This window comes from Chelmon rostratus, chromosome 4 (genome assembly GCF_017976325.1).
Source record: "Chelmon rostratus isolate fCheRos1 chromosome 4, fCheRos1.pri, whole genome shotgun sequence".
Classification (NCBI taxonomy): Eukaryota; Metazoa; Chordata; class Actinopteri; order Chaetodontiformes; family Chaetodontidae; genus Chelmon; species Chelmon rostratus.
In genome coordinates this window covers 9,754,673-9,782,669 of record NC_055661.1, presented here as the reverse complement: position 1 = coordinate 9,782,669, position 27,997 = coordinate 9,754,673, and the positions used below count along the sequence as shown (strand labels likewise).

The window sequence follows — 27,997 nt, the reverse complement described above, 5'->3', positions numbered from 1 at the left end:
AAATGCTGGTCTCGTACTGGGTTTTAATGGAGAAAAAAGGAGTTTAAGTCCAGAGAAATAATAGTTAAGAACACCACATTTTCATTTGTAATTAATTTATATATTTGAATTCATTCGAATAAAGCGTTGTCACAAATAACAGGCCTGTCTTGATTATAGGTATTTTCATTAACCTGCTTAAAAGGCTTCCGATAAAATCAATTGAGGGCTTCAGTGGCTTGTGGTACATCGGAATATATCTGAGTCTGCTGCTTTGTTCATTGAGCGCACATGGAAACGTTGGCTGGAGCACGAACACCCTGCTCTCCCACACGTCCTCCCGGCGCGGGGGACAGCCTCTGTGTGGGATCCGGCATCCTCTGCCGGAGCCCAACCTACAAGCGCTCACCTTCATGCCTGTGAATAAATGCTCTCTTTGCATTCACCCGCTGCCCGCATTTCCTACTTTTTTCAAATGTAAAACGGTGCAATGATCGGGGTCGTTAGCACCTCTTCAAACTCTTAGGGAAATTCTTTATTCTCTCCATTCATTGTCGCTGGTGCCGCTGCCGCTGCCGCTCAATATCCTTCCCACCTTCGGCTAAATCCTGCGGGAATAAATAGACTTCAATTCACGCTTTGCATTCGCATGTTAGGTTTACACGGCGGGCTGCAAAGATGGGAATACCAAGGCATGCTCTCCAGCACAGAATAAACAAAGCACAAATGTTTCATTCTCACGCATTTGCAAAGTAGGCTTGACGCGGAGTAACATGCACGAAACTGGCTGAAATGAACCTGTAGAAGAATTCACGCATGCACGATTTCACAATTTTAAACAAATCAACACACACACACACACTCACACACACGGAGGAGCTTAAAGGAGGATTCAATGGACTTAGCTGTCGTCGTTTTCATTCAGCAGCTTTCAACAGAGTTTGCTTTAGCAAAGTTAAAGGTTCGGGTTGTTTTTACGCGGCCAAGTTAATGCGCATCAGATCTTTCAATCACGCGGGCCGCCCCCCCACCCCTCCCTCTGCCACCGTTAAATGGTCTATGACGGACGAACAGAGAAATCAGCGGAAAGCAGCACTGCTGATGTCCCATTGTTGACAAATCCATGAAACAACTCCAGTTTGCATGGTTTAACAGAGAGGAGAGGAGGGTGGAGGGAGGAGAGGAGCGCAGGGGAGAGGGGGCGTCTGTCGTCACCGAACCACGTGTCCTGCACCGATAGTATATCTTATACTGGGAAAAGTAATCTATCAGACAGTCCTTTTAAAAGCGCCGGCCTTTAAAAGCAGCATGTGTCACCTCGACTCGGTTCTCCAAATACCACTCCTGTAGGAAATACACGCGCCGACACGGGACGCCGGAGCGCAAAAGTCTCAACATCTCCGAACAACTTCGAAGCTCGCCGCTTTGCACAGGCCTGCTCACTTACCGAGTGGGGAGATATCTGGAGAAGTTGGCTTGACTGGCTTGCTGCCGGTTCAACCGCATTCTCATTTTTGGAGACGACCGATCACTTGACAGGGGCGAGCAGAAGTCCAGCAGACCCGCCGTGTGTGCGCACTGACCGCGCTGGTCCCACCTACCCATCACACCCGGCTGCTCGGCTCGTTTTTAGCTCTGGTAGACTTTTTGAAGAAGAAAAAAAAAGTGCAAGTAAGCCGTGAGATGACCCTGTCTGGAGGCAGCGAAAGAGCCAGCGACATGTCCGGCCAAACTGTGCTCACAGCGGAGGACGTGGATATCGACGTGGTGGGCGAGGGAGACGAGGAGGGCATGGAGAGGGTGGACAGCGACTGCGACAGCCCGGCGGGAGGCATTCTGCACGACCTCCGAGGAGAGACGGGCGACGAGGAGCTGGAGGACGAGATCGAGGTGGAGAAGGAGGAGATCGGGTCCGGCGGAGGGAGTCCGTGCTGCGAGAGCTCCGGGGAGGGAGAGACCGGCACGGGGAAGGGAGAGGGTCAAGACCAGAGCGCAGCGGCGGGAGGAGGGCTCCAGAAGCCCAAAAGCAGCCTGGTGAAGCCGCCTTACTCCTACATCGCCCTCATCACCATGGCCATCCTCCAGAGCCCGCAGAAGAAGCTCACCCTCAGCGGGATCTGTGAGTTCATCAGCAACCGCTTCCCGTATTACCGGGAGAAGTTCCCGGCGTGGCAGAACTCCATCCGCCACAACTTGTCCCTCAACGACTGCTTCGTGAAAATCCCCCGAGAACCCGGCAACCCCGGCAAGGGCAACTACTGGACCCTGGATCCCGCTTCAGAGGACATGTTCGACAACGGCAGCTTCCTCAGGAGGAGGAAAAGGTTCAAGAGGGTTCAGCCGGACATGCTCAGGGACCAGACTGCGCTCATGATGCAAAGTTTCGGCGCGTACAGCCTCGGGGGCCCCTACGGGAGGCACTACGGGATCCACCCGGCTGCTTATTCCCATCCGGCGGCTTTGCAGTACCCGTACATCCCCCCTGTGGGTCACATGCTGCCCCCGGGCGTCCCCCTCCTGCCCTCGGCGGAGCTGAACAGGAAAGCGTTCAACTCCCAGCTCAGCCCGAGTCTTCAGCTTCAGCTCAACAGTCTGAGCACGGCGTCCATGATCAAATCAGAGCCGTCAAACAGGCCGTCCTTCAGTATAGAGAACATCATCGGGGTCTCCAGCGCCTCCTCGTCCTCACCGGGCGCTGCTCAGGCTTTCCTGCGGCCTCCGGTGACCGTTCAGTCGGCCCTGCTGAGCGCGCAGTCCCTCTCTCTGACCCGGACCTCAGCCGCTATCGCTCCCATCCTCAGCGTACCGTCAAATATTATTTCTGGACACGTTTTACCCTCAGCGACGGCGGCGGCGGTGTCCAAATGGCCTTCACAGTGACTTCAAAGCAAGAGAAAATAAACTCTTATTTTTATATAGAGACGTTATCACTGGGGAAGTGTGAACAGCACAAATCATTAGGCAACACTGGACTCTGTAGCCATGTAGAGACTGTTGAAACAGAGAAAAAAGAAAAAGGAGATATTTCTGTACAGGTAATATTTGTAAATATTTGTTAAAAAAAGGAAAAAAATAATGATTTTAACTGTTTGACTTTTAACTGTCTTTATTTCTTTTGTTCCTGTTTGAGATCTGTGTTAATTATTTTACATTTTCTTTTTGTATCGGAAGCTCAACTGGACACTTTTTTTTGCTTCCTTTTCATACAAGACACGAAAAGCTCTGAAAAAAATAGTCTGTTTATAATAAAAAAAATCAAATATATGTAATTCTATGTAGCTATATTGTGTTGTAAACTGAATTTATTTGTAAATAAATCTAAGAAAGGATTCAATCAATTTTGTTATTAACATTCTTAGATTGCTTGATAACAGATTTAATGAGAATATTTTCCTGAATATATTCTTTTTTTATAAATGACCTCTCACGCTTTGCAGGCATTGAAAACATCAAAGCAAAGGAAATTTGATTTCACATGAAAGAGAGGTTGTCTTATCTTGTGAATATTATGTGCTTGAATTTATCGTTTCAGGTTTATTAATTACTATCATCCAATTCCCATGATGTTAAAAGCAAAACAATAACAATAAATTCACCTTTTTATATTTTATTCCTATTTGTAATAATGTACCATAATAATTACAGCCTTTTTACCGAGTGACAAAAGAAAATTGAGCGTTTACGGCAACAGCTGAACAGTCAGCCCTGTCAGCCCGGCTCAGTTTTAGGTTGCTCATTGTGTTGCGACTAAATTGTGAGATCTTAAAGAAATGCTTTTGGAATTATTCTTTAAATGAAATGAGAATTGGTGCCAGAGGTAAAAAAAAAAAAAAAAGAAAAAGAAAAAAGAAAAAAGAAAGAAATATAGAGTTAAGAAAAATAAATTGTGTAGGCTAATTATTTTAATTTTAAAGAATAGGAGAAAAAAGGGGGTTATTATGTAAAAGGGAAGAAATGTCATATCATAGGTTTATTTGAGGAATGTTTGTAGTTTTTCAGGCTGACATAAATCTGACATCATATTTTAGATATTAAAACAAACCGGTGTGAAGTATCTGAACATTCAGGAGTAAGTAATAAAACAGTCTAGCTGTTTATTATTTTGTTTAACCATATTTATGGCCGTTTTCCTGCTAATTCTCCCTGACTGGAGGTCACAGTAGACCGCTTTGGATTTACCGTTACATCACTGCTCGTGCAGTTCTACTGGATATTCCGCGGCTTGGTAACAGTTTCGCAGTTGTGTCTGGCTAATCGCTTTCACACAAACAGCAAATGGTGACCGGGCTGGTGTGTGTGTGTGTGCGCGCGCGCGCGCGTGCGCGGGCGTGTGTGTGTGAGCTATAGGCGCTATATTTATCTGATCCCAAGAGAAAGAGAAAGGAGCCTCTCTCTCTGCTTCAGTTCATTTTCAGACACCGAGGAAGGTGCTGATGATGCAAAAGGCTTCCCCAATGTCACCGTGGCATTTTATTATTATTATTATTATTATTATTATTATTATTATTATTATTACTACTACTACTACTACTACTACTACTGCTACTACCATTATTATTATTAATATTATATAGAACAGATGCCCAGTGATACAAGTAATGCACAGTATGATATTATTATTGTACTAAGGAAATCTTTTAATTGCCCACTAAACCTGTTTGTCACATGAACGCACATTATTTGCTTTTTGCCGTTGATTATTCCTCTGATCGAAACGCACACTATTATAGAAACAAACAAGAAATACAAATTTGCAAATTGTAGGCTCTGTGATAAGGTCTTGATCATTTTTGTGTTTCTATTTTCCCATAATTCGACTCGATTTACAAACGAAGCAGTTGTTTGATGTTGTGTGAAAGAGCCGTCCAGACACCACCAGAGGTCACTTTCAGGGTACAGTCAGACTGTATCGCTTTGATTCAAGGTGTATGTGGAAAAGCACTGCGGGATGCTGTTAAACGCAGCTCTGTGTGCGTCTCTTTGGGGGTATGTGACGCACAAATTCCAAATGAAAACATCCGACTTGGTTAGCAGGTTTATCGTTGTCATATCAAATATTTCCATCCCTGATTTATTCCCGTGGCAGCATGCTTGAGGCATGTGTGGGTGAAGATCAAGGTTCAGCCTCCACAAAGCCGGCTCTTTAAGCCAAACTCTCACAAGCCTGTCTCAGTGGATCAGAGAGCCTGCAGTGAAATCGCACACATAGACTCCGTGTGATGTCTCCGTGTGCGATGTTGCACCGGTGATGCCCCAGGCTGACAGCACCGCTGGTGTCGAATCAGGCCGCTAGGGGGCGTTCACTGATACCTCTGGCTCCACATCAGGGATAGTAAAAATAAAAGAAATATTTAGGAAGACGCTACAACGTGAGATAAACCGTCTGGCACACCCAGTTAATCTGTTTTATTTTGTCCAACAACGTAGGCTGAATAAATCATTGGAATATATGCAATCTAATGCAATATGCAGAATTTACTTTAAGGAGGGGAAACATTCAAATAAATTAATATTTGCTCGAATCATCGACTCGGCATTGTTTTTTTTATAATAATGAGCGACAGGAATATAGTTAATATTTTTATGCACATGCCCCAATAATAGCAGTACATCCACATCCTTCATTGCGTACTCGACCACATGCTGTTTCAGAGTCAAATAGGACTGTTATTTATCTTTGAGTAGGGACACTGAATGCAGCTGCTGTTAATTAGAGGGTTATTTAAGGTTTCAGTAGCAGGTGATGGGAAAAGACAACGCTGAAATACAGCAGATTCCACATTACCTCAAATGCAAATAAAATATTACTCTTTAACAGAAAGCTGCGTTACAAATAGCATAAAATCCAAGTGTTAGACAAGTGATGATGACATCTTAAAAGACATATTTAATTGTGTGATTAACAAATAGGTTTATAATAATGTTTCTCTCCAGCTAAGTCCCAGTTACCCTCACTGCAGTTTGTTTGAATCCATTAATAAGGCAGCCTGCTCTACTATGCATGTAACCCGTTATAAATTGTTGCATCGAATTCAGACGCAGTGTTTTGTGTTTCATGTTGTTATGTCGCCACATAACAGACACTTTGCTGATTGGATGAATACGCTGATTTGAAGAGCCAACAGTCGCGCCCGCGCGCGCCCTCACGCACCAGCTCGATAATGACCGATGCAGCTGCACGTGCTTGTGCACAGGTGGAGAGTCTATGGGTTCCCACAGCTCCACCAGTCAGCTTATACTAACCTCAGAAAAAATGGCCACATGGTGTGTTTGTTTGTTCATTTGGACTTTAAATCATTTTTTGTTTTACATTGAGGTGGATAAATGTTATAATAAGCTCTATCGAAAAGTAAGGCTTTTGGTGATCACCTGCGGGTTGTTTGGGGATGTTAAACACACCTGTGAATACCTGTGTGCAAGGGGGGGACAGTTCACAATGACGTTGTTCTATCCAACTAGAAACACTCACTGAAGAGGCAGTGTTTGCATGGTATGGTATGGTATCATGTTATCAGTGACTCTTAATGCTCATCCTGTCAGTCCAATTAGCAATAGCACCTCCACAAAGGTTATCATGCTGTGGTGAGGCCACATTTAGTTTTTCAAAGTGTGATAGAAAACAGTGTTAATACAAGACTAAGCATGTATATTTGCTAGAGGTACTGTATATAATCAACATGCTGTGTTTATTTCTGGACGGTGAAGCCCTCAGTTTTCCATTCAAACGTGTACAGCCTAGCTTTGACAAAAAAAAAGGGACTCCTGAATACGTTTCTTTTAGAATTGTACCCATTGTTTCCTTTTTGCATTTATTCTGAAGTCATAGGACAGTGCTTCAGTTCCTGTGGTTATATGCAGCCTAATTTCTCAGTGGGATTAATTTAGCCACAAATTAAACAATCTCAGACAAACAGCAAACCACAAAGGCTCACCATGATCGAAATTTGTGAGCAAGTGTTTTACCTGCAAGCCCTAAATGGATTATGGTCAACCTAAAACAATATCAAAGCACTAGGGACTTACATGCATGAGTGTTTGTGTGTATCTGCGGTTTGTATTTGACAAGTATGAGCTGCATGTACGCTGAGGGAGACAGTACTATCTGCCTTTTAATGAATTTTATCTTATAAATTGTGAATGAAACCCACACAATCTGGGAGGTATGAAATAATCACTGCAAGCATGTATAAACTGGAAATAACTTGCACAGCTATACAAATAATGTGGTTTGAAAAACGTCTCATTTTGTCCATATATTAAACCATATACATATGATATTACTGTTATTGCTATTGGCTTAGTGCACCTGCACAGTGACTCCTGTGCCTGTGACTAATCCACTGATCCTCTAAGTCTCATGAACATATGTGCATTTAGTTGACCAAAATCAATCACCACAAAGTACACTGAGTAGCTGCTTGTGATCGTATCACAGTCTTTGCCTCAGCAGAGGGCATTTGCCCAGTTGTTGTGGAAAGGTAGATGTTCAATTTTGCATTTCAGTATCCATTTGATATCCATCAGTGTGAATTTTTAAAATAACATGGTTAAGATGTTTTTGTCAAACTCATTTCCGTTTAGTTTTTGTCTGCGTTATTTCACTGTCACATCTGACTGTACAGTATCAGTGTTTTGTTTATCTATGAGAGGACACATTGCTTGATGTTGCAGTGTCACATTTCACATTTCAAGGGAACACCATATGAAGATTGATGCAGCACTTTTCACCTGTCCCTTGCTGGGTTCTAACAATTTTCAAGACAAGGAGTTAATGTGTTACCTTTGACCTTTGAATCAGAGAGGGCGAGCTGTGTGTCACTGAATCTGGATCAGATTCTCATTCTGCTTTGATACCAAAAGCCTCTGGAATAATTTGAGCTTTCAAAGCCTCAGACAAAGCTTCAAATGCATACTATGAATATTGCAGGATTCTCCAAACAATTCATTGATGCGGCAACGAAGAGGATATCTAGAGTGAAGAAGGGGCAGCAGGACTTCTATCTTCATTTGTTCTTATGTTAACTGTTGAACATGTGCCAAAAACAAAGAAAAGATCTAGTCTGACTTGCTGTAGCAAACTTGACTGTATATATGATAGACTACATTGGCATTGGCAAGCAAGGCCCATGCCTCCATAATAACTAGGTCATCTTCCACCACAAGCTATAGCCTTCTCCTGGCGGAGATCACAGACAGTAAATGTAGGTACAGCAGTTACTGAATATTTAAAAAGGCATAGAGATGAAGCAATAAATGACAAAGTAAAGCTGGCGTGGCCAGGCATTAATAACAAATGGGTACCAGTGAGTTATAGGCTGCTGCCGTTGTAATGAAAGTGTCATTGCAAATCAGCAGTTGTCCGTGGTTATTATTATTTATGCATAATTGATGCCAGAACCACAAGGAACATGTCTCACCCAGCAAATCCCAACACCTTGGGAACAAAGATGATGGTGTCAACAGAAGAAAAGGTCACAGAGGAGAATGTGCCCCTCGGCTGAGATATACATTGTGAGGGGAGAGCAAGGGCAGGCTTGTATCTTATAACTGTACACCCTTCTGTGTACAGAAGGTTACAACAAAATAGTTACACATGAGAGAATTGATCCACCTCACTCCATACATGTTGCGGACGTCGCTGTCATGGTGAGTTGCCATTATAGGGTTCAAAAATAAATGACAAACATGTGGTCAAAACAAGGATTTCAGTGAAATAAAAATATATATAGAAATATACTGAGCATCAGTTAAATGATAGCAAAGTTTCCTGTCTGAACTTTGAATTTAAGGTAGCCTACAATACTTTGTTTCTTTAATGGGCAGAGTTATCAGTTACATATGTAGCAACCATTTGTCAGTCATTTGTTTCACTAAATACTTAAAATACCACACAGTGTACATCACGACTACAGTTAGTTGTTCCTAATTTCCAGAAAAAGAAATGGAACCTTCAAAATCTTCTGTTATGCTGACAGTAAATATTCAATATTCTTGTTTTAGATGCCATCTTTGGCATGTCAGAGATATCTCAGGTGTTTATCCATATTCATAACTTACATTTTCTATTTAGAATCGCAAAATATACAGTATAGTTGGAAATGTTTCCTGTGTGTCACAGTTATAATGATTAGTTATGGTCAGGCCTATATTTACACTGACATACAGAAATGTACTTGCTTTATGTCCCTGATATGATAATGGAGGAATTTATTCTTTACAATTATAAGAAAAAGGAGAATTCCACTCATTGTTTAATCATGAATATGTTGTGTTCCACATGTTATTATCCTATTTCATAATTGTATTATTAGAAATGCTCATTTGTTGCCAGATTACATTTGCTTCTTCAGGTTCTTCTGACCTTTGAATTCATCAGCTTTAAGTTACTGAGATATTAATGGAGCAATAGACCTTTAATAATGCACAATATCCATCAATTTGTCATAAATCTAGTCTCAACTGATGCTGCAGTCATATTAGTTTGGAAATTAAACCAGATTTTAAATCAAAATTGCAAATATTAACAAAAAACTGTTACACAGATGATGTAACGCCTTTAAAGTTACAAAATAAAACGTAAGATCTATCTGCTACCGCTATAGTTAAAAAGTGTTTGTTATAAATTATCTCTTATGATATGCAGTGATGGCTCGATGAGAAATGTCTTCCTTAGGTGTTCCTGAACGCCTCATGCCTCTCAGCGCACGTCAGCGCGCATTGCCCAATGAAAACGCGCAACGAAATCTTGGTGGGTGACGTATATAGGAAATGTAAACAGATTTCAAAAGTGTCTCAATGAGCACATTTTTGCCTTTTATTTCTCCTCCATGAGCTATTTTTACCGGTGGAAGCTATGCAAACTTGGAGTCTCATATCAGTTTGTGTGTTGCTCGGTGTTGTTGCTCGGTGGGCCGTTTCGTTATATTCATATTCAGGTAGGAAATGTGTGGAGCGCAACGTTAACATGCGACGGCACCAGTCAGTGAATCACAGCTGTCTTCTTTGCTAACGTTTCACTACTGCTTACTTTGAAGTCGCTCGTTTGATTTTCTGTAAAATATTGAGCGGAAGTTGTTTTACACACGTCAGAGTTTTGCTAATAGCAGTTAGCATCAAGCCACTAGCTGGAGAAGTTGTCGTGTCTGTGTGTGCGCGCGCGCGTGTGGTTCCTCGCCGTCATTCATTGATGTAGTTTCCCATTCACCAGACTAACAGCTGAAATATCTTTCTCCAGGGGCGGGGAAACCTCCCATGTTTGGCGACTATGAAGCCCAAAGGCACTGGCAAGAAGTGACCTACAACCTCCCTGTCCAGGAATGGTCAGTCCGTTGCTTCATTTGTTTACTCAGTGGTGCAAGTTTTTAGAAATCAAGCTCATTCAGGCACCTGAAAATGGTATGAGCTCTTTAGGCTTTTGACAGTGAGTGAACACTTTGGGAGCCTGGTCGCAAAATGCGGGAACATTCTTCATCACACCTGAAAACAGACTAATGTAAAAATTATTATGAGATGAGATGGGATCCCGTGAGTCACACACCCACAAGTGTAAGGTAAAATGAGTCAGAAGATCACCAAAAAAAGTGACAAAGCTGAAACTGCAGTAACATTTGTCGTGTATTCAACAGTAATGTTGCACAAGTATGCTCCAGGCACCATAATGCATTTAAGGGACTGTGCACCCCATTTTACAGAGAATTTGTCTGACACTTTCATGGTTTCAGAATAAATATATGTAGCATTTGCACTGATGCAGGTATTTTAACACCACTGAGAATGACTTGAACTACTGGGGTCTTGACTACCCACCTCTGACTGCCTACCACAGCCTGATCTGTGCTTACATGTAAGTAGTTTTTGTTATTGACAGAATGTATTTTACATGACATCTCTGCTTTAGTGCACTGAAGAAAAGAACAGGTCCATGATGGAGTTTCCATGCCATCATGTCAGTTTTAATATGAGACATTACTATTTTACTTCTACTCTATATATCCTGTGCATAATAATCTGAAAAGCTGGTCCCCCCGTCTGTCATTAAAGGAATTCTTTAAATAAAACAACAGTAAAAACAAACCTCTCTCTTTCCTGCAGAGCCAAGATCATAAACCCTGAATGGGTGGAGCTCCACAAATCCAGAGGCTATGAAAGTCCAGCGCACAAGTTATTCATGAGAGCTACAGGTACGGTAACCATGAGAAAATAAAGTGAAAAGCTTCCGGATCCATATCTACTTCAACCTTAGAATAACAAATAACTTACTTACTTAGAAAGACAGATATGGTACAATATGGTTCTTTGTTCTGTTTCAGTCCTCGTGGCAGATTTGTTCGTATACATCCCTGCTGTGGTTTTATACTGTTTATACCTGACTGATGGATCCTCTAAAAAAAAGGTAACACACTTGCCAACGATGACATGACATCTAATAGTTTTTTCAACTAAAGACCAGAATGAGCTAGATTTTCCTCTCAGTCTGAGAACCCACCCTTATTAAAGCTGATTACAGCACTGGTCATCCAAATTAGGGAATTATAAAGTCATTATTGCAGTATAATATGATGCTATTAAATTTTCCAGGAAGTTACCACATTTCAGCCTGTATAACAACTACTTTTACAGTACAATCAATTAAGAGGCCTATATTGTAATATTTAGACTGTCTCTTAAATGATCAAACAGTTGTTAAAAGATCAGTAGCTACAGCAGACACATACCAGCTTTTGTCTGTTAAAAGGCAGCACTGGAACAGGCCATCCCAGCATGTACTGCCCTTTGTTCAGTGGGTGGTGGTAAAGGCTCCTCGCACCTTTAAGGCGTATGAATAAGGAAATGCTGGAAAGGAAAGAGTTAATAAATAAAACGGCTTCCTTTACTTAGATCTCCTGTTCAGTCAATAAAGTCTGCAAAAGTTTATCATGTATCTAAATTCTTGATACATGACATACCTCATGACCTTTAATTCGTCATTGTACACTAATAAGCAGTGGACTGTGATTAGATTTTACTGTTAATGTTTGTTTACCGTCCAACAACTCATAAATACTCTTTTCTCCAGGTTTCCATTCTGTTCTGCTTTCTTCTATACCCAGGACTAATCCTCATTGACTATGGGCATTTCCAGTATCCTTTATGTAAAAATACGTGTTTACTATTTATTCACTGTGATATCATTATCGAAATTTGCTTTGATGACTTCCTGTGAAATACTGACCTTCAAAATTGCAGCCATTGACTTTAAAGGCCCAATCAACCAATCAAATAAATCAAGTAAATTGTATATTAAGTAAGTGTATTTTTTAGCATTTGTAGCACTTTGAGATTAATTGGTTGAAATTGTAATGTGGTTTTGTAAGAATTTAAATTACTTTAAACAACTTGAAAACTGGAATTTTGTTTGTATTTAGTTGTATACCACTAAATGAGGGTCTTCTGAATGGCATTGCTGAAACAAAACTCAACTGTGAAAACAGCTTCTTTCATAGTTCCTGAAAAGTTAACATTAGAATCTGCATCGTTATATAAGGTTGTTGAAGATGTTATATTTGCACATCATGTGCCTTTCTTCCTACTGGAAATGCTTCTTTATTAAATGGAAGAAAGTTACCTGCTGCTGACATGTCACACTGGTCCCATACCAGCACGTTTAGTTGTTTATCTCCACTCGAAAAAGTCTTGACCTTTTACACAATATTGACCTTAACCGTATCAGGTACAATGGAGTGAGCCTTGGTTTTGCCCTGTGGGGAGTTCTTGCTCTCGGTCTGGGCTGGGATGTGTTGGGCTCCGTGGCCTTTTGCCTTGCTCTCAACTACAAACAGATGGAGCTGTACCATGCCCTGCCCTTCTTCTGCTACCTGCTGGGGAAGTGTGTCAAACTAGGCCCGATGGGGCGGGGGTGAGTTGTTTGTTTGTGTCTTTTGTTTTCTTTCTTGCCTTTACATTTTTGAGAAATTTGTCAAGATGCGCTGTTGTCTACAGCAATGTAAGTCAAGTACCCTTAATGATACCCTGATAGATGGGATGGCCTCATGTAGTTGTGAGATAGCTTTTTACTGCAGATAGAGATCTGTGGCATTTGTGAATCCATACAGACATAGTGATCCTGGAATTCCGGGTTTAGGCCTGGTTTTTCTCTCTCCTTATTAGTTTTCACAAACTCTAAACTGTAATTCTTATCACACAGTTTGTAATTCTGTTGTGTTTTATTTACCTTCTAAACACAAATATGCACCAATGCTTCCAGCACCAATGTTCACAAAAAGGACAAGGCTGGTGGAAAATATAATCATCTTTGGGAAATGTTAATATCATTTTTTTTACTTTTATTATCAGTACTATTACCATAATATCTCTTGACATTGTCTCTTTTTTATATACTGTGTATAAATAATATAATTATGTATTTGGTAATTAGTCACTGATCTAGACCAACATGTAATCAACAGATCTCCAAAATGGAGAGCAACCAACAGTATGGAGTCCAAGTTCAAACCACAGTGAGAATACAGTGTGACCAAATAATTCATATTGAAATGAAGGAAAGTAGGAGACTGTCGAACTTCCAAGTATACTTTATTACAATTAATGAAGATCACTACTCATGTCTAAATATAACAACCACTGGTGCAGTTTCTGGCAAACAAAATCAAGAGGATTTATTTTTGTGTCTGTGAAGTCATGTTCAACCACGTATTGTTTTGGTTATATTGTTTTGTCACTCTGCACAGAAGTGTCAGCTGAGTGCTCAAAGCAGATATGTAATGTCAGTCCATAAGAGAGCAGTGTCCTCAGGAGAGCCACAGAATGACTGAGGTAATCAGATTGGATGCTGTTACTGGTGTGTCCAGTGTCTGTTTATCTAGTAACAATGTACCAAGGGCATTTAGTAGCACATGGAGAGCTGGATTAGAAGAGCTGGGGGGAAGATATGTCCAGATGACACTCTCGCCATGCCCAAACTCCTCAGCTATGCTGTGTGTGCAACTTAACCAGCAGCTTCACAGTTACAGCTGACAAGACAGCCTGACCTACACTGAAGACTTTCAGCTGATGCACGGCTTTCACTGCATTCCTCAACACCAGGGTCGAATCCCAAATTTAGGGCTTGCAGACAGTGTGTAAACTAATTGTCTGAGGAATACCAGTAGACGTAGACAAACAAGATACACGCCAATGTCAACATGTCTTTTTAGGAATTATGGTTTATATGGTTTAATAAGAAATATCCACATTTTGTTAGTCGGTTAGTTTGTTTTTCATTATTGTGGTACATCTGAACCTCCTGGTGCCTGTCTCTCTGTGTGACCCCTCTCCTCATGTAGGCTTTTCCTGTTGGTGAGAATTGCTGCAACTGTGTTGGTGACTTTTGCCCTCTGCTGGCTGCCCTTCCTGTCTGATCCCAGTCAGGCCTTGCAGGTGGTCAGGAGGATCTTTCCCGTGGCTCGTGGTCTGTTTGAGGTACAGTAGACTTTGTTGAATGAAAAGTCAGCCTGAAAACCACATCAGGGAAGCTTGATCTTACAACTCAGTCTCCATGCCCAATCTAACTAATAACTAATGTGAGAGCAGCATGGCCTGGAGATTGGAGGATACATACGGGTCACATGTACATTTCCTGTGATAGCCTTCACCGAAGCCTGACATGCCCCTGGGCATTTATAAGAATTTGAATCCCAGGGAACTCCTGAATAAATGTGACTGTAATTGAATGTACCATCAATAGGATAAAATTAATTATGTTGGTATTTTGACTCAATAAGCCCAAGGACTTCCAACATGACGTATATATATATAATGCCATCTTTTGTTATGTTATTGAGCCAACAGAGATGCCGTTATGTGTCTGTTATCCCTAAAGCCTGGTGCTGTTTTGGGTATCGGTAATTTCGGTAATTGCTTGACATTAGTTTGTGGCTGTTCTTTAGGCAGAGAACACTGTGGGATGTTTGCTAACAAAATGTGAATGCACAGAAGTCAGTATTTTTACTGTCATCAAGGTTAGAGACTGTAGAAAAATTATAAGCGGGGAGGAGGGTCAGGAATGGGAGTTTGGGATTGTATTTATTTCTAGTAGAAGGGTAGTCTGACCTTACTGGGAAAGCAGATGAGGGTCTTTTATTTTTTCTCACCCCAGATTCACTCATTTTGTGGTAGTAATAATCATTAATTTATCAGCTCTTTATTTATAAATGGCTGTGCCTTCACCATTGTCTCATGTTTGTCATAAATATATTTATATATATAAAAAAGGATGCAAGCTGAATTTTGGTAAAAGATTATTTTTAAAGATATTTTCAGGCACTTCCAGTCTAACCAGCAATGTTGCAGTCATAGGGCAAGGTACCCGGAATTTTAGTGAAGGTTAAGTTTTAAAAAGTTTTAAAATGTCAGCACGATAGCATCCCCATACTCTTGTTTGTTTATTTTCCCTACATAAATTAGCCCCCTCCAGTAATTTTCATTACAATCAGCAGTGGGCCCTTGCTATAATTTATATCACACAATTTTGGATCAGCTTGTGATTAATTAGCTCCTTTTAGTGTTGGTTGTTGTGTGAATAAAATGCCCATGAAGTGGTGTCTTTATTTTCCTTAATTTGTTGTATGATGTGTGTTCAAACAGAACGTTGTCATGAGACACAACACAGCCAGAGATCGTTGTAAATTGTAGCCCAGTTTAAGAGAGAGAGGTGATGTGTGGTGATTGCTTTATTGGTGGGAGTTTTTCTTTGTGCCTACTTGTTCACGATACATCGAGACTCAATCCCTCTCTACGTGGTGATTTTAACAACTTACAGCACAAGGCTGCAACCAGTGCTATTATGAAAGTCGTACGCAGCCTTTGTGGCACTCGTGCCCTACACCGTGGTCCATGCTCTCAGCATGGTGAACACCCTTCTGCCCTCCAGTGCTTAGCTGGTGGGAAACGGATACCCCGTAGGATCAAAGAAAACAGTGGAATAAAATGGTGAAAGGTCAGGAGATCAGTTTCTCTCTATCTCTGGGAGGTGTCGGGCTTCGGGATGTACAGTAGGAGGATATAGATAAATCTAACTAATTTATGGCCTGGGTGTTTTCAACACTTCATATCACCGCCATGTTCTGTCCATATGGACTGATGAGTGGGGCCAACGCTACACTTAAAGGCGTATCAGAGCACATCCAACAACTGTTGCCTGCCACCGACTTCATCTTTGGAAAGCATATGAGAGTGTTAGACTGTTTCACAGCACATGCACTCACATATTTTTATGCTGTGGTCAGTCAGTCATTGCCTCTGAGTGAAGAGGAGGCACAGGCATATGATATTAATTCAAAATGAAAGTGATAGTGAGCTGTGAGAAAGAGTAGTTCAAAGTCCTAAGTTTGTGGTGTTGAAAGCTGTCATGGAAGACGCTCAGGTAAAGTAACTGTGTGTGTTTCTGTCTGTGAGTGACAGCTCAGAGGAAAAGGTTTGCAGCTCTCATTTCTGAAACCCTGTATGCCCCTTCTTGTCCCCGGTCCCCAAGGTGGCACCCACCACAAGGTGTCATGGATGTGAGAAGTAATTGAAAATTCTACCAGGGGCGCAGATGGCAGCATGCGCCGTGGCAGTATTTGTTCAACGAAATGATGCAAACATAATACACAGGGTGTGAGAGACACTATACTCCCCGGTGACGACAGCACGAGAGGCTGCCGGGGCGACTCGTCCTGAACTAATTGTGAAATTGTGCACGTAAGCAGAAGCTTTGGACAAGAGGACAGGGGTGAGGCGGGGGTGGTGGGGAAGAAGAGGGCCGGTGACTGGTGGTCGTGGCAGCTTCTGGGCGGGAGCAGTTGTAAGTTTACCCACTGAGCTGCATTCTGGCGTCTCACATTGCTTCCTGCTCACAAAAATGGCACCAAATGCTTCTGCCTGTGAAATTCCATGCTAGCTTATAGGTGAAGGAGCCGCACTGCTCTCACCCCCATACATTTGCCGATGAGGACCCCCCCCCCACTGTTCATGTGTTGCCTTCAGGCGGCGTCCGGGAACATTCCCGTAGCGGTTATTTGGAGCGGAGAGGAAAGAGAGAGGGAAGGGGCTGAGACAACACAACACTGGTCGGCCTGGTGCTGCTGACTGGGCTGCCATTAAGATCCACACAGCTGTGCTGTGAGCAGCTGTAGCACAGAGGAGAGAGAGAAGGCCAGAAATAGTTTTTCTAGACAGGGCCACACACTGAAACCATTCACAGCGGAATCATAAAGCTGATCTAGGCACGCTGTCTCTGTGTCCTGTGATATTGTGGTGCACAGTGGTGGCTTGGCCCTTAATATCATCTGATCCCTGCACAACTGCTTAAGCACTTAAATCAACTGAATCTCACAGCAACGCCCTCCTCATCTCTTATAAACCACAAGTACTTTAAGGCTGGTATTAAGGTGTCAACATATCTTCCATACCATTCACAAACCTTTAAGGTCCAGTTTTGCCGGTTATTTATAAAAACAATATAAGACTGAAACAGTCTGACATGAGAGAAAAAGTGAGGGTGTTTTCATGAGAACTGAAAGTATTTGTTAGTTAATCAATTAGTTCATAAAAAATGAATCTGCAACTGTTGATGATGATAATTAACTGTTTGTTTTAGTCCAGCAAAAATGCAAAAAACAATCATTTTTAATGACAATCATTTAATTAAGAAAGAAATTGGCAGATTAATTGATCATGAGAATTGTTGTTAGTTTGAACCCTAGTTTTCAGTAGTAAAATAGTTTAAAAGAAAAGCATATTAGTTTTTTGTTTAAAATCTTCACACATTTGATTTAAGAATAATTTAACATGTTGACATTTTTTCAGCAGTGCTCTGTGGTTGGTCTGTATCTGCTGGTTATGCAGAAACTACTCTGGTTTGACACTTGACCTTTCGTCCTCAAGTTTACAAATAAGTCCCATGCTTTTTCTGACGGGGGAGTAAATTTATGATGGAGGGTTACGTACAAAGGCCCCTCTGGAATGCCCTGGGGAGTTTTTATTGCACTTTCAGTTGGGAAATAATGACTTACAGCAATGCCCCTCATTTGCTTTCTCTTCAAAATGGCATTCTGAATTATTCTTTTTTTTTTACCGGCATCAAGGCATGTGTTAAATTTAAAAGTCTTTCTTTGTATTCATCCAACATAATTTCTCATTTAACCGTGTGTGTGTGTGTTTGTGCGTGTGCGTGTGCGGACAGGATAAGGTGGCCAACACATGGTGCAGCCTGAACATCCTGATAAAGATCAGATCTATTCTGTCCACTGACTCTCAGATCTACCTCAGGTAATCCCTCCATCTATCTAACAAGTGTTTACTCTTTTCTCCTCAAGGGTTCATTGTTTCTCTTTTGCTCTGTTTTTCTTTCTTTGAGCCGCTCCCTCATGTTTTTACTCCTTTCATTTCCTGGGAAAGCAGCGCTTGCCCAAGGGAATGAAGACAGTGTTCCAGCAGGGTGGCAATAAGTTCATTCCTTAAGGAAACATCTTGTGAGGAGCTCTTTACCATGACGTCACAGCTGTCTTTGGATATGTGGTGTCAAGAAGCTGAATTGCCCAAAGAGCTATTGAAACGTGTGATATAGAGATAGAAGCAGAGTAACTCAATTTTCCTTTAAAGACGGCGTAGTAAACACTTGAGTTTCTCTGCACGTTCCCAGGAAGTATTTGGATACACTATTTTGGCCAAAAGCTGAGAACCTGTCCAATCAGTGAGAAAAAGTCAACGCGACAGTTGTGTCATGGTGGAGCCTGCTTAAATAACCCAGCACGCTAAATTTAGGAGTCCTGTGTTCGCAGCATGGACACGTTTCTGCCAGACTGCTAAGTCCAGGGATCAAGTTGGACTTCTTTGACTGTAGTGCATTTCAAACAGTTGAAAAACACTCTTGTCTTTTTGGCGCAGGGAGTGGATTGCTAAATGCTCTGGTGTGGGTGTACTGTGTACATAGAATGAATCAGCTGTGAAAAGTGATCCATGTCCTTCCGGAGTGCAAAACCCTGCCCTACACATAACACACGCATAACACACTCGCTTTCATACACACCACTTACTGGTCCTGCATTACTGCTTTCTATCTACCACCATTCTCTGCGTCTATCTGTGTGTGCGCCTTTCTGTCGTCGTACAAACACTTTGTTGCCCTCCCGCCTTAAGTTAACTCGCTGCCCGACCTCTCAGCACATTCACACTGACACATAGTCACTATCTTCCGGTGCCTCCACCTCCAGCAGGCGACAATTGAAGGGTTAAACTAATGCCTGCTAACCCTAAGAAGGGGCCAGTATTTGGTCATTTCCCACATAGCAGAGGGCTTAGTTTGCGAAGCAGGTGGTGTCTAAATAACAGCGAGATGGATCCACAGTTACATTTTGATACCACATATTGATTGTTTGCATTTGACATGAAAATCTGCTCGTCTGATACCATTGACTGAAAACAGATTTCGCTCTGTTGTTTGTGTGTGTTTTATTATTCCAGCAGAATATTAGACTGCTTTGCTATCAGTTTTCACATAGAACCATAGCAACACAACAGAAAGATGAATGTTTAAGTCTGGAATTACGTGCAAATGCTTCATATTGGCTCCAAATTGATTTTATACTGCACGTGTCTTTTGGTGTGCAATCATTTTTTCCTTCATGTCCCACTGGGGATTTTGATTGTACATTTGACGAATCTGATATGAGAAAATCTGACTGCTCATTTGTATTGTTTTTCAGTACTGCCTGCACTCTCCTGGCAGTCCTACCTTCCTCTGTCAGACTCCTGATGAAGCCCACCTTCTGGCAGTTTAAACTGGCCTTGGTAAGTGGCTTCCAAAACCACAGCAAGCCAAATGTACGGACCCTCCCCTTACAGAAAGCCTGTTTTTTAAGCAATCAAATATCAGTAATCTAATAATTGTAATTTGCTGAGGATTTCACCATCAAGTCTAAGAGGTATTAAACAATTACAATCTAAACATTATTGATGCCTATGTACCTTTTATTAAAAAGAATGCTATCCAGTATTATCAGTAGTTACTGTATGCTAATAATATTAATGTCACTTTTAGGCTAATTCATCTCTGGCGTTTTTCCTCTTCTCCTATCAAGTCCATGAGAAGTCCATCCTCTTAGCTGCCTTGTAAGTACAGAGGTAATAACAGTAACTTCTTGAGGTTTTGTCCCACTGGGTGATTTGTTGACATGTGACAGCAGCGACGGTGCTTTTTCTATCCTGTAGTGATATCTCAAATATTCATGAGTACAGATTTAATTTCTGCCCACAAAGAAGCCATTCGTCTGTTATCAGTTTATGTCCTGATGATTGTTAATGAGTTGAATACACGTGCACACTGTAAAAGGGCTGCAACTAACGATTATTATCATTATTGATTAATATGATGGTTATTTTTCCATCTATCGATTAATCGTTGAGTGAAAAATGCTCTAACTGGGAGCCCAAAATGACGTCTTCAAATTGCTGCTTTTGTCCAATCAACAGTCGGAAACCCAAAAGCACCAAATCCTTACATTTAAGAAGCTGCAGACAGCTAGTAGTAGTGACTGAAACAATGAATCGATTATCGAAATAGCTGGTGATTAGTTTTCTTTCAAACAACCAATCATTGCAGCTCTACTCTTCCAAAGTGACATCATCCTGCTGCGCTCCCAGAGTTGCAGATGAATGATGATGATGATGATGTCTATTTAAGCACAGACTTGCTAACTGGGAGTTATTCACCTCTGTCATCATGCTCTATTGTCATGATGTGCCGTGCTGTTTGTCAGAGCTGGGTCATATTTAACAGAGTAAATGCAGCACTTGCACACGTGAGCATGTGTATGTGATTCATTACCATTCACCTCCACATGTATAAAGCTGTGGAGGCTGTAGGTAGAGAGCGAAGTCTGGCATAGATTTGGATTTGGTTCCTAGATCTGGGCTCGTGTATTAATCTAGATTAGGGTAGATTGTTGCTTTATTAACTATTGAGTTATATCTCCCACCTGTCCCCCTGAATCAATCAGTAATGCATGTCCAGGGATTAGGAAAGAATGGCAGGCAGCAGCTCAGGGCGTTGTTTGCGCAGGATCAATTATTGGGCTGTAACAGGATCGCCAAAGAGCACTGGCTGTAATTATGGGCTCAGGGACCGGTGGAAAGTGCCCCCATTGGAGCACAATGTCCAACTAGCATGGGCTAGCAATGACGCAGGCAACCAGGCTCAACCAACAGCAAGCCTTCATTCCACAGATACACATTTACGTGGCATGAAATCATAATTTTAACACTGTAACTTCTTTGAAAAACATGTTTTTAACGTTGAAATGTTGAATACTCAGTTCAAGTAAAAGTTAGATTTTTGAGTATGATTAGTGAAGGTTTACTGTAGTGCCAGTGTGTGCTAGTGCAGTTACAGTAAAAGGCATATACTGTGCTCAATATATAATGCTGTATCACAAACACTTGACTGCCATGTGAGAGACTGTCAAAAATCCATTAATGTGGATATCCCATCGGGTTAGTTGCTTCAATGTGATACACACATGCTATCAGTTCACATCCTGCTCCAGCCTAACACGGCCTCACTTCCTGTCCGACTGTAAAATAATATTTAATGGCAGTTACTGTAGAGTGTGAGTATATCCAGCTTTCATCTTTTCTAGGCCTGTCTGCCTCCTGCTGAATGATCTCCCCTTGGTGGCTATTTGGTTCCTGCAGGCCTCTACATTCAGGTACGACTATGTGGAAGAACTTCAGAACCTTGACCTTTAGTTAAAGCCATTACTGGTGATGTTTTCTATTATTTATATGTTCTTTTGATAATTTAATCATCTATATAGTAGCATTTGCTTATTGAGAGATGCAGACTGCCTGGCAGGTTATATCTGGATGACACTGCCTGTGAAGCCTGTTTAAAAGTCCACTAGTTTGGGACCTCAGTTTTAAAGGAAACATTCAATAGTTTTTGCGCTTATTCCTTTCTTTTTCAACAGTTAGATGAGAAGATTAATAGCACTTTCATGCCTGTATAAAGATGAAGCTTCCACTAGCAGCTGGTTAGCATAGTTTAGCATAAAGACTGGAAACTTGGAAAAGTTAGCCTTGCCCTTTCCAAAAGTAACATAATCCACCTATTCGCTTTAAAGCTCACTAATTAACACATTATATTTTGTTGTTTAATCCAAAAAAACAGGTGTAAAAATAAGGTTGCGGTTTTATGGTGGTTAGGATAAGGAGAGTTGTGTGATCAACTATCTCCTGGCTCGGCACAGTCACTTCCTGCAGCTGCTGCTGGCTGTCTGGCGACATCAGGGGCCGGAAGCTGATAAACTATTTTCCAAAATGTCGACCATTCCTTTAATAAATGGCAGGCTTCCATGTAGCCATCCACAGAAACTGCCTCCTTTGCTGCGGCATTGTTTCAGTTACCTTTTACTATTAGGACAGGTGAAAAAACGTTAGGAGTTAAGGTAACTCCTTAAATAAAAGCAAATAACTGTGGAAAGTAGGAACATTTTCAATCTGAGAACACTCGACCAGACTGTTTTTATAGTGGCTAATGTTAGCAGAACTAAGCTACAAATTGCTTTATGACTGACATTACTGAGTCAGCTTACTGATTTTTATCAATGTTTTTTACCTGCGCTACTGTTACATTACGTTCACATCTACCCTTCTTCCATAGCTGTCACCCATGGCTACAATGGTCACTATTCTGCAAGTCTCACTTTAAGAAAAATATGGAGCTGGTGGCTAAGTTGGCATGTAGCACATAACTGCAATTCTCATTGTCACCTCTCTTTATTTCTCCCAGTATTTTCTGTCTCACCACCGTCAACTATCAAAAGAGAAAGAGCCACAGGAATAATCCTAAAAAGCTAAATGGATCTACGATATGCTGTAGGCTCAGCTGAAGACCATGAATGGAAAAGACAAGTAGTGCTGCAAATGCTGTGTCTAACTTTCACCAGCTGTTGTTAAATTCTTCCGGGAGCACTAATTGTTGTGCGAGTGGTTTAGTATAAGGATATGTGGGGATTACATGGCATAGTCTGCGTGCCTGCTGTCTAAGTGTGCGTTGTGTAGGGACAGGAGGTCATTCTGTAGCTGCTTCTCAGTACAGTCTAACCTCACATTATCTGAATCTGCTACAGACACGACCATTCATAAAAAATACATCTTTTGTTAGCATAATTGGCTGAATGGATGCTGAACCATAGCAATTCTGAGAGGACAGAATGCAGCCAGTCTGTTTAAATTGATGAAGTATGTATTTCCAAATTGTTCAACATTTATCTGGTGAATGGAGCTTTTTTGTTGGCGTAAAAATTTGAATGAGTGGTTTGTTGTGAGCGGATAGGTTTTTACAAGCTGGGGTGATGCACGATTTACTATGAGTCAACTGTTGTTCTTGTCCATGCCCCGCTGCTAAACTAAGATAAGCTTGGCATGAATGTCAGAGCCATCTCTCCCCAGGGGACAGACTGCTTGTGCAGGCCTGCTGGATAGCAGCTATGTGGTTTACTGTTGCCCCTTACCTCAACAAACATGATACTGGACTTAATGCCGTCTTAAATCCCGTCACCATCATGCTATGTTTATTTCCATATTCCGTTGTAAAAGTCTGTGTCAAAGCTCCAGCTGCACGGTGCGTATAAAAAGTGAATAAGGCTTTTGCTCTGTTTTGGGTTATTGTACAATGCTCCAGACAGGGACATCAGCAAAAATGCCTAAGCTGTAAAACATAAATGCACCATTGTTCTTGTCCCTCTGTGCAGCATGGTGCCTCTGTTTCTAAAGGACGGGCTGCTGGTGCCCTACGTTGTGACCTCGCTGGCCTTCCTCTTTCTCAGCATCTATCTACTGTCTGCACTGGAGCACTGTTCAGAGGAAGAGCTGAGACTGGGAGCCTACCACAAGCTGCTTTTCTGCCTACCCAAACTGGACCTGGCCCGTATTGTAAGATGGAAGGTCAGTGTTGTCCTAGCCCTGGTACATTCACTAACAGTACAGCACCCAACACTGATTCTGTGGTTTGCAGGTTGAAAATAGAATTTTAATGGTGTTGAAGCAATAGTTTTATGTAACCTACAGATCTACAAAACTTTCACTTTTCATTTTTTCAGATTTAGCCTGGTTTTAATCATCTTTTGACCTGCAAATGTTTAATTTAGTCTTTGCTGATTATGTGTGGAATCAATAGCAGAAAGATTGTTATTGTTATTGTCTCTTCTGAAGAGACATACCGTATGTCGCACAGCTGATAGCGCTGTTTGATTGATGGGGAATAAAGCACTAGACTTGTGTGTCCCCAGCCATGCTGCATGTAAAAGATGACGTCAAAACAATGTAAGTGCACATTAACTAAGTGCAAATGCAATTTCAAGGTTTCTATTGGTTACATGCTGCACGTCCAGCTGCAGAGGTCTGCAGCCCCAGACATTTGAACAGCAGTCAGTCGCTTCTATCATTGTGGTTGCAGCTCAAATTAGTTGCTTATAAGATAAAGATCATTTAGAATACATAATTCCTATTAACACAGGTGATGAAGGCAGCATTGTGTGTCTTCATCTTTGTTTTCATTAGCACATTGTTACAGGGTCAGTTGTAGCTTGACTTCCTCTCCACCTGGGTGTCTTTTTTGACACTACCACTAGGAGTTGCCAGAATCACAAATTTTCCGAGCCTCCATACAGGGGCTCTGAGCATGGTGTCCTTTAGCTTCTGACGTTCAGTGAACAGGAGACAAAGTAGTGCTAGTGATACTGCTGCTTGATTAAGTTCATAGTTCATGTCTGCTCTTGTACATGAGGGGAAGAGGATGTGCAGCTGATGCATTTGTAATAAGAAGGGTGCTGATTTCAGGGTCCCAGGTGGCCTGTACTTTGAAAGTGGCACTAGACCTAAATTGCAACCGTGTGAGAAGATATACCCAACTGTATAAATAAAGATCATGTGCCGCTGTAAGCTGTGTAAGCTGTCCAGGGATGAAAGCCGCTGCCAGCCAAAGAATTATTTATCACTTATTTAAGTTTCCACAGCGTCTGAAGTGGCTGCACTGCCAGCCCCTTAGCGACAGGGGCACCGGTAGGGTGTCAGAGATTAAGAGGAGGTGTCTTTTTATAGCACGTGTCATTAACACAGGTTTGCCTAGATATATTTATTTACACAAGCAGCATAAATAGCGGGCCCCAATGAAGGCGATAAGGTTTCATGGGTTTGGGCTGGCATGGATGGAGGGTGTGGGCATGAGGTGTTTCCTCCATCTTACTCACTGACTTAATCTCTAGGTCATAAAGCCCAAATAGACACATGAATGATCTCACAATCACCACCAGTTATGTTTGCAACTCTGAAACAAGGCAAAAAGTAGTTATGTAGGCCTTAATTCAAACTTGCTACTCTGCAGTGTGAATGTGCAAGCCTCTATCTGTTCTTTATAGCACCTCTCAAATGACTGATTTGATGGAAGTCATCCAGTGATAAATATGCAATGTGACTTGAGAGCTCTTTCAAATTAAACCATTCATTGGTTTGATGTTATCATTGTACTTAAATTAAGGGAAAAGCTAACAGTTTGTTCTCAGCCCGAGGTGCCAAATCTTTTCATTGTTTTACGAGGAACAGTTTCTGGTATGGAATATGAATTTAGTCATCGCAAAAAATCGGTTTGGACACTGGAGTTGTCTGCATTAAAGGGGTATTTCAGCAATTTACTGAAGCTCAGATAGCCTAAATTGTAGCCCTTAGAATAGGTCAAACTACAGAAATGCTGGATCCTGTGCTTCACATAATGCAATGTTCTAACATTTGTCATTAGATTCTCCCTATGCCGTGAACACCCACATCCTTTAAAGTCCACATCTCAAGTTGTAAGACAGTCCTTCTGTCAGAAACATTCTGTCTCCAAGCCCAAACTGAAAAAATAACATTAACACCTGCTTTCAACCAAATCCCAAGGTATTCATCAGTTTTCTCAGTTTCTCAAGGAGATGGCATGCTTGGAGATGGGGGTTGTGATCTCCGTCCCATACACATCACCTGTTATCACATCACATGATGACAATGAACCATCTCCACGACAACCGAGCAAACTCCATGTCTGATGAGGACAGTGAAAGATGGTTGAAAGCTCAAGAAAAAGCTTGTAATTTGACCTTGAGTTGGGTCTCTTTGTCAAGCTAATATGAGATGTTTTGTCTCACCTGCTGTAGTTCTAAAGTAGCAGCTGACCACAGATATTTCACCTCAGCCTATGTTTGTTGTAATATTTCATTATGAGCTGAGGAAACTATATGATCTTATGTCCCTGTTGTCATTTGGATCAACTGTAACCAATCTGTCTGTCTCTGTTACAGTTCTACATCAGCATCTCAGCCATGGCTGGCCTGAGCGTTGTGAGTGTAGCTCTGGTTCCTCCACCACATCTGCCTGACTTGTTTCCTGTGTTGGTGTCCACTACTGCTTTCCTGCAATTCTTGGGAACATTTCTATATTTCAACATTGTCCAGTTCAGCGGGCCGCCCAACAGAAAGAGCCAGAAGAAGAACAACTGAATGGTGCCAAAGGTAGTGAGATACGTGGCAGGAGATTTGTCGTTGAGTTTGCATTAGGATAGCCGGTGGTACACCATGGGGCATGTCTGCTCTGAATGAGCATGAAGGCTTTCAGTCGTGCCATCATGTTCCCTGTGCGAACAGCACAAATGTAGAGCTGCAACAATTAATTGGTCGAAAGAAAATTAACTGGCAACTATTTTGAAAATCAATGAATTGTTTTAGTCAGTTTTCAAGCAAAAGTGCCAAACATTTGATGGTTCCACCTTCTCAAATAAAAGAATTCTTCTTCTTTGGGTTTAAGGCTGTTGCTTGGACCGAACAAGAGATTAGATATTACCTTGGGCTCTCTGAAATCTGAAATTGTCATGAATTTTTCACAGTTGTCTGAACTTTTATAGGCCAAAAGATTAACAGAGTCGATAATTGGAGGTTAATAGTTAGATTGATAGTTTGTGCCAGCCCTACACAAATGGGCATACTGTGGGCTGAAAAATGATTATAGTACAAAATAAAAGCATGGTCTTTCAATTTGATGATTCATTGATTTCAGGTTCAGATTTTGGAAAGCTTTCACTCAAAACCCTGCCCTCGCACCCAAAATAGCTGCCATTGTGTCACTGTGGGCACGTTACTTCTTATATACATTATTATAAAACCGTGGAGGGCGAGAGTGGATAAACCTGGTTAAAAGGGGCGTGCTGAGAAGTAAAGCGAACACACCATCAATGAGGCAGGGATCATTTCATTAGTGAGCACTAGCTGGAGAACAGGAAGTCTGTGCGAGCGACTATATCTGAGTGCAAGCGTACAGTCTGAGCAGAAACAGAGCAAAGCTAAGTGCAAGCAGGAACCATCTGAGTGCGGCAGGATTTTCAGGGAACGCATTTCAAAAATTGAACATGACGTCAATGAGTCATGCTCAAACTGAACGACCACGCTCTTGTATAAGGAAAGGAAAAAAAAAACAAAGCTCAGTAAAAATCACACAACACAAGGCCTCCTTAATGTGAAACATACCTCTTCAGTTGAATTATCATTTACTGGGACCAATGATTCTCTTCAAACGACACTATTGCTGGTTAATGTCACAAGTGCAACTGGGTGAGCAGTGTGCAGACACACTTGACTTTAGATAGCTTTGTGGCTATATGCTCAAGCTGCAGGGGGTGGCCATAATAATAGCAACACCTGTTGTAATGCTCAGTTATTGTTTAGATCATGGGGAGAGGTGTTGAATTAATTTTGTGGTAACTTTTAAAGGTTGTTGGTCCTAGACTTAATGATCTTGTGAGGTGTTCCTGTTATATTGTCCACCCTCAGGACCTCTGCTGGGGATTGTGATTAAAATGCATACCTGATGGGACTGAACTCAGGACTAGCAGTAATGGTTAATCATTATCTATTCATGTGAACTCTTTGTCTTTTTCTTTTTTTTTTTTACAGTTTTCTACTGTACATTTTTATCCATC

At 41.6% G+C, this 27,997-nt stretch overlaps 2 protein-coding genes across 2 annotated transcripts; both read left to right on the top strand.

Annotated features, from left to right (window-relative positions):
- The first annotated feature begins 1,279 nt into the window (after nt 1-1,279).
- Nucleotides 1,280-3,155, top strand: foxd3 (forkhead box D3). Its single transcript, XM_041935650.1, has one exon. The coding sequence runs from the start codon at nt 1,663-1,665 to the stop codon at nt 2,857-2,859; it is 1,197 nt and encodes a 398-aa protein (XP_041791584.1). The 5' UTR covers nt 1,280-1,662; the 3' UTR covers nt 2,860-3,155.
- A 6,599-nt stretch (nt 3,156-9,754) lies between these two features.
- alg6 (ALG6 alpha-1,3-glucosyltransferase) lies at nt 9,755-27,499 on the top strand. Its single transcript, XM_041935439.1, has 14 exons — nt 9,755-9,914; nt 10,214-10,298; nt 10,733-10,822; nt 11,071-11,159; nt 11,289-11,371; nt 12,035-12,099; nt 12,689-12,874; nt 14,301-14,436; nt 18,179-18,264; nt 19,701-19,785; nt 20,036-20,106; nt 21,633-21,701; nt 23,748-23,940; nt 26,328-27,499. The coding sequence occupies exons 1-14, from the start codon at nt 9,833-9,835 to the stop codon at nt 26,523-26,525; spliced, it is 1,518 nt and encodes a 505-aa protein (XP_041791373.1). The 5' UTR covers nt 9,755-9,832; the 3' UTR covers nt 26,526-27,499.
- The last annotated feature ends 498 nt before the right edge of the window (nt 27,500-27,997 follow it).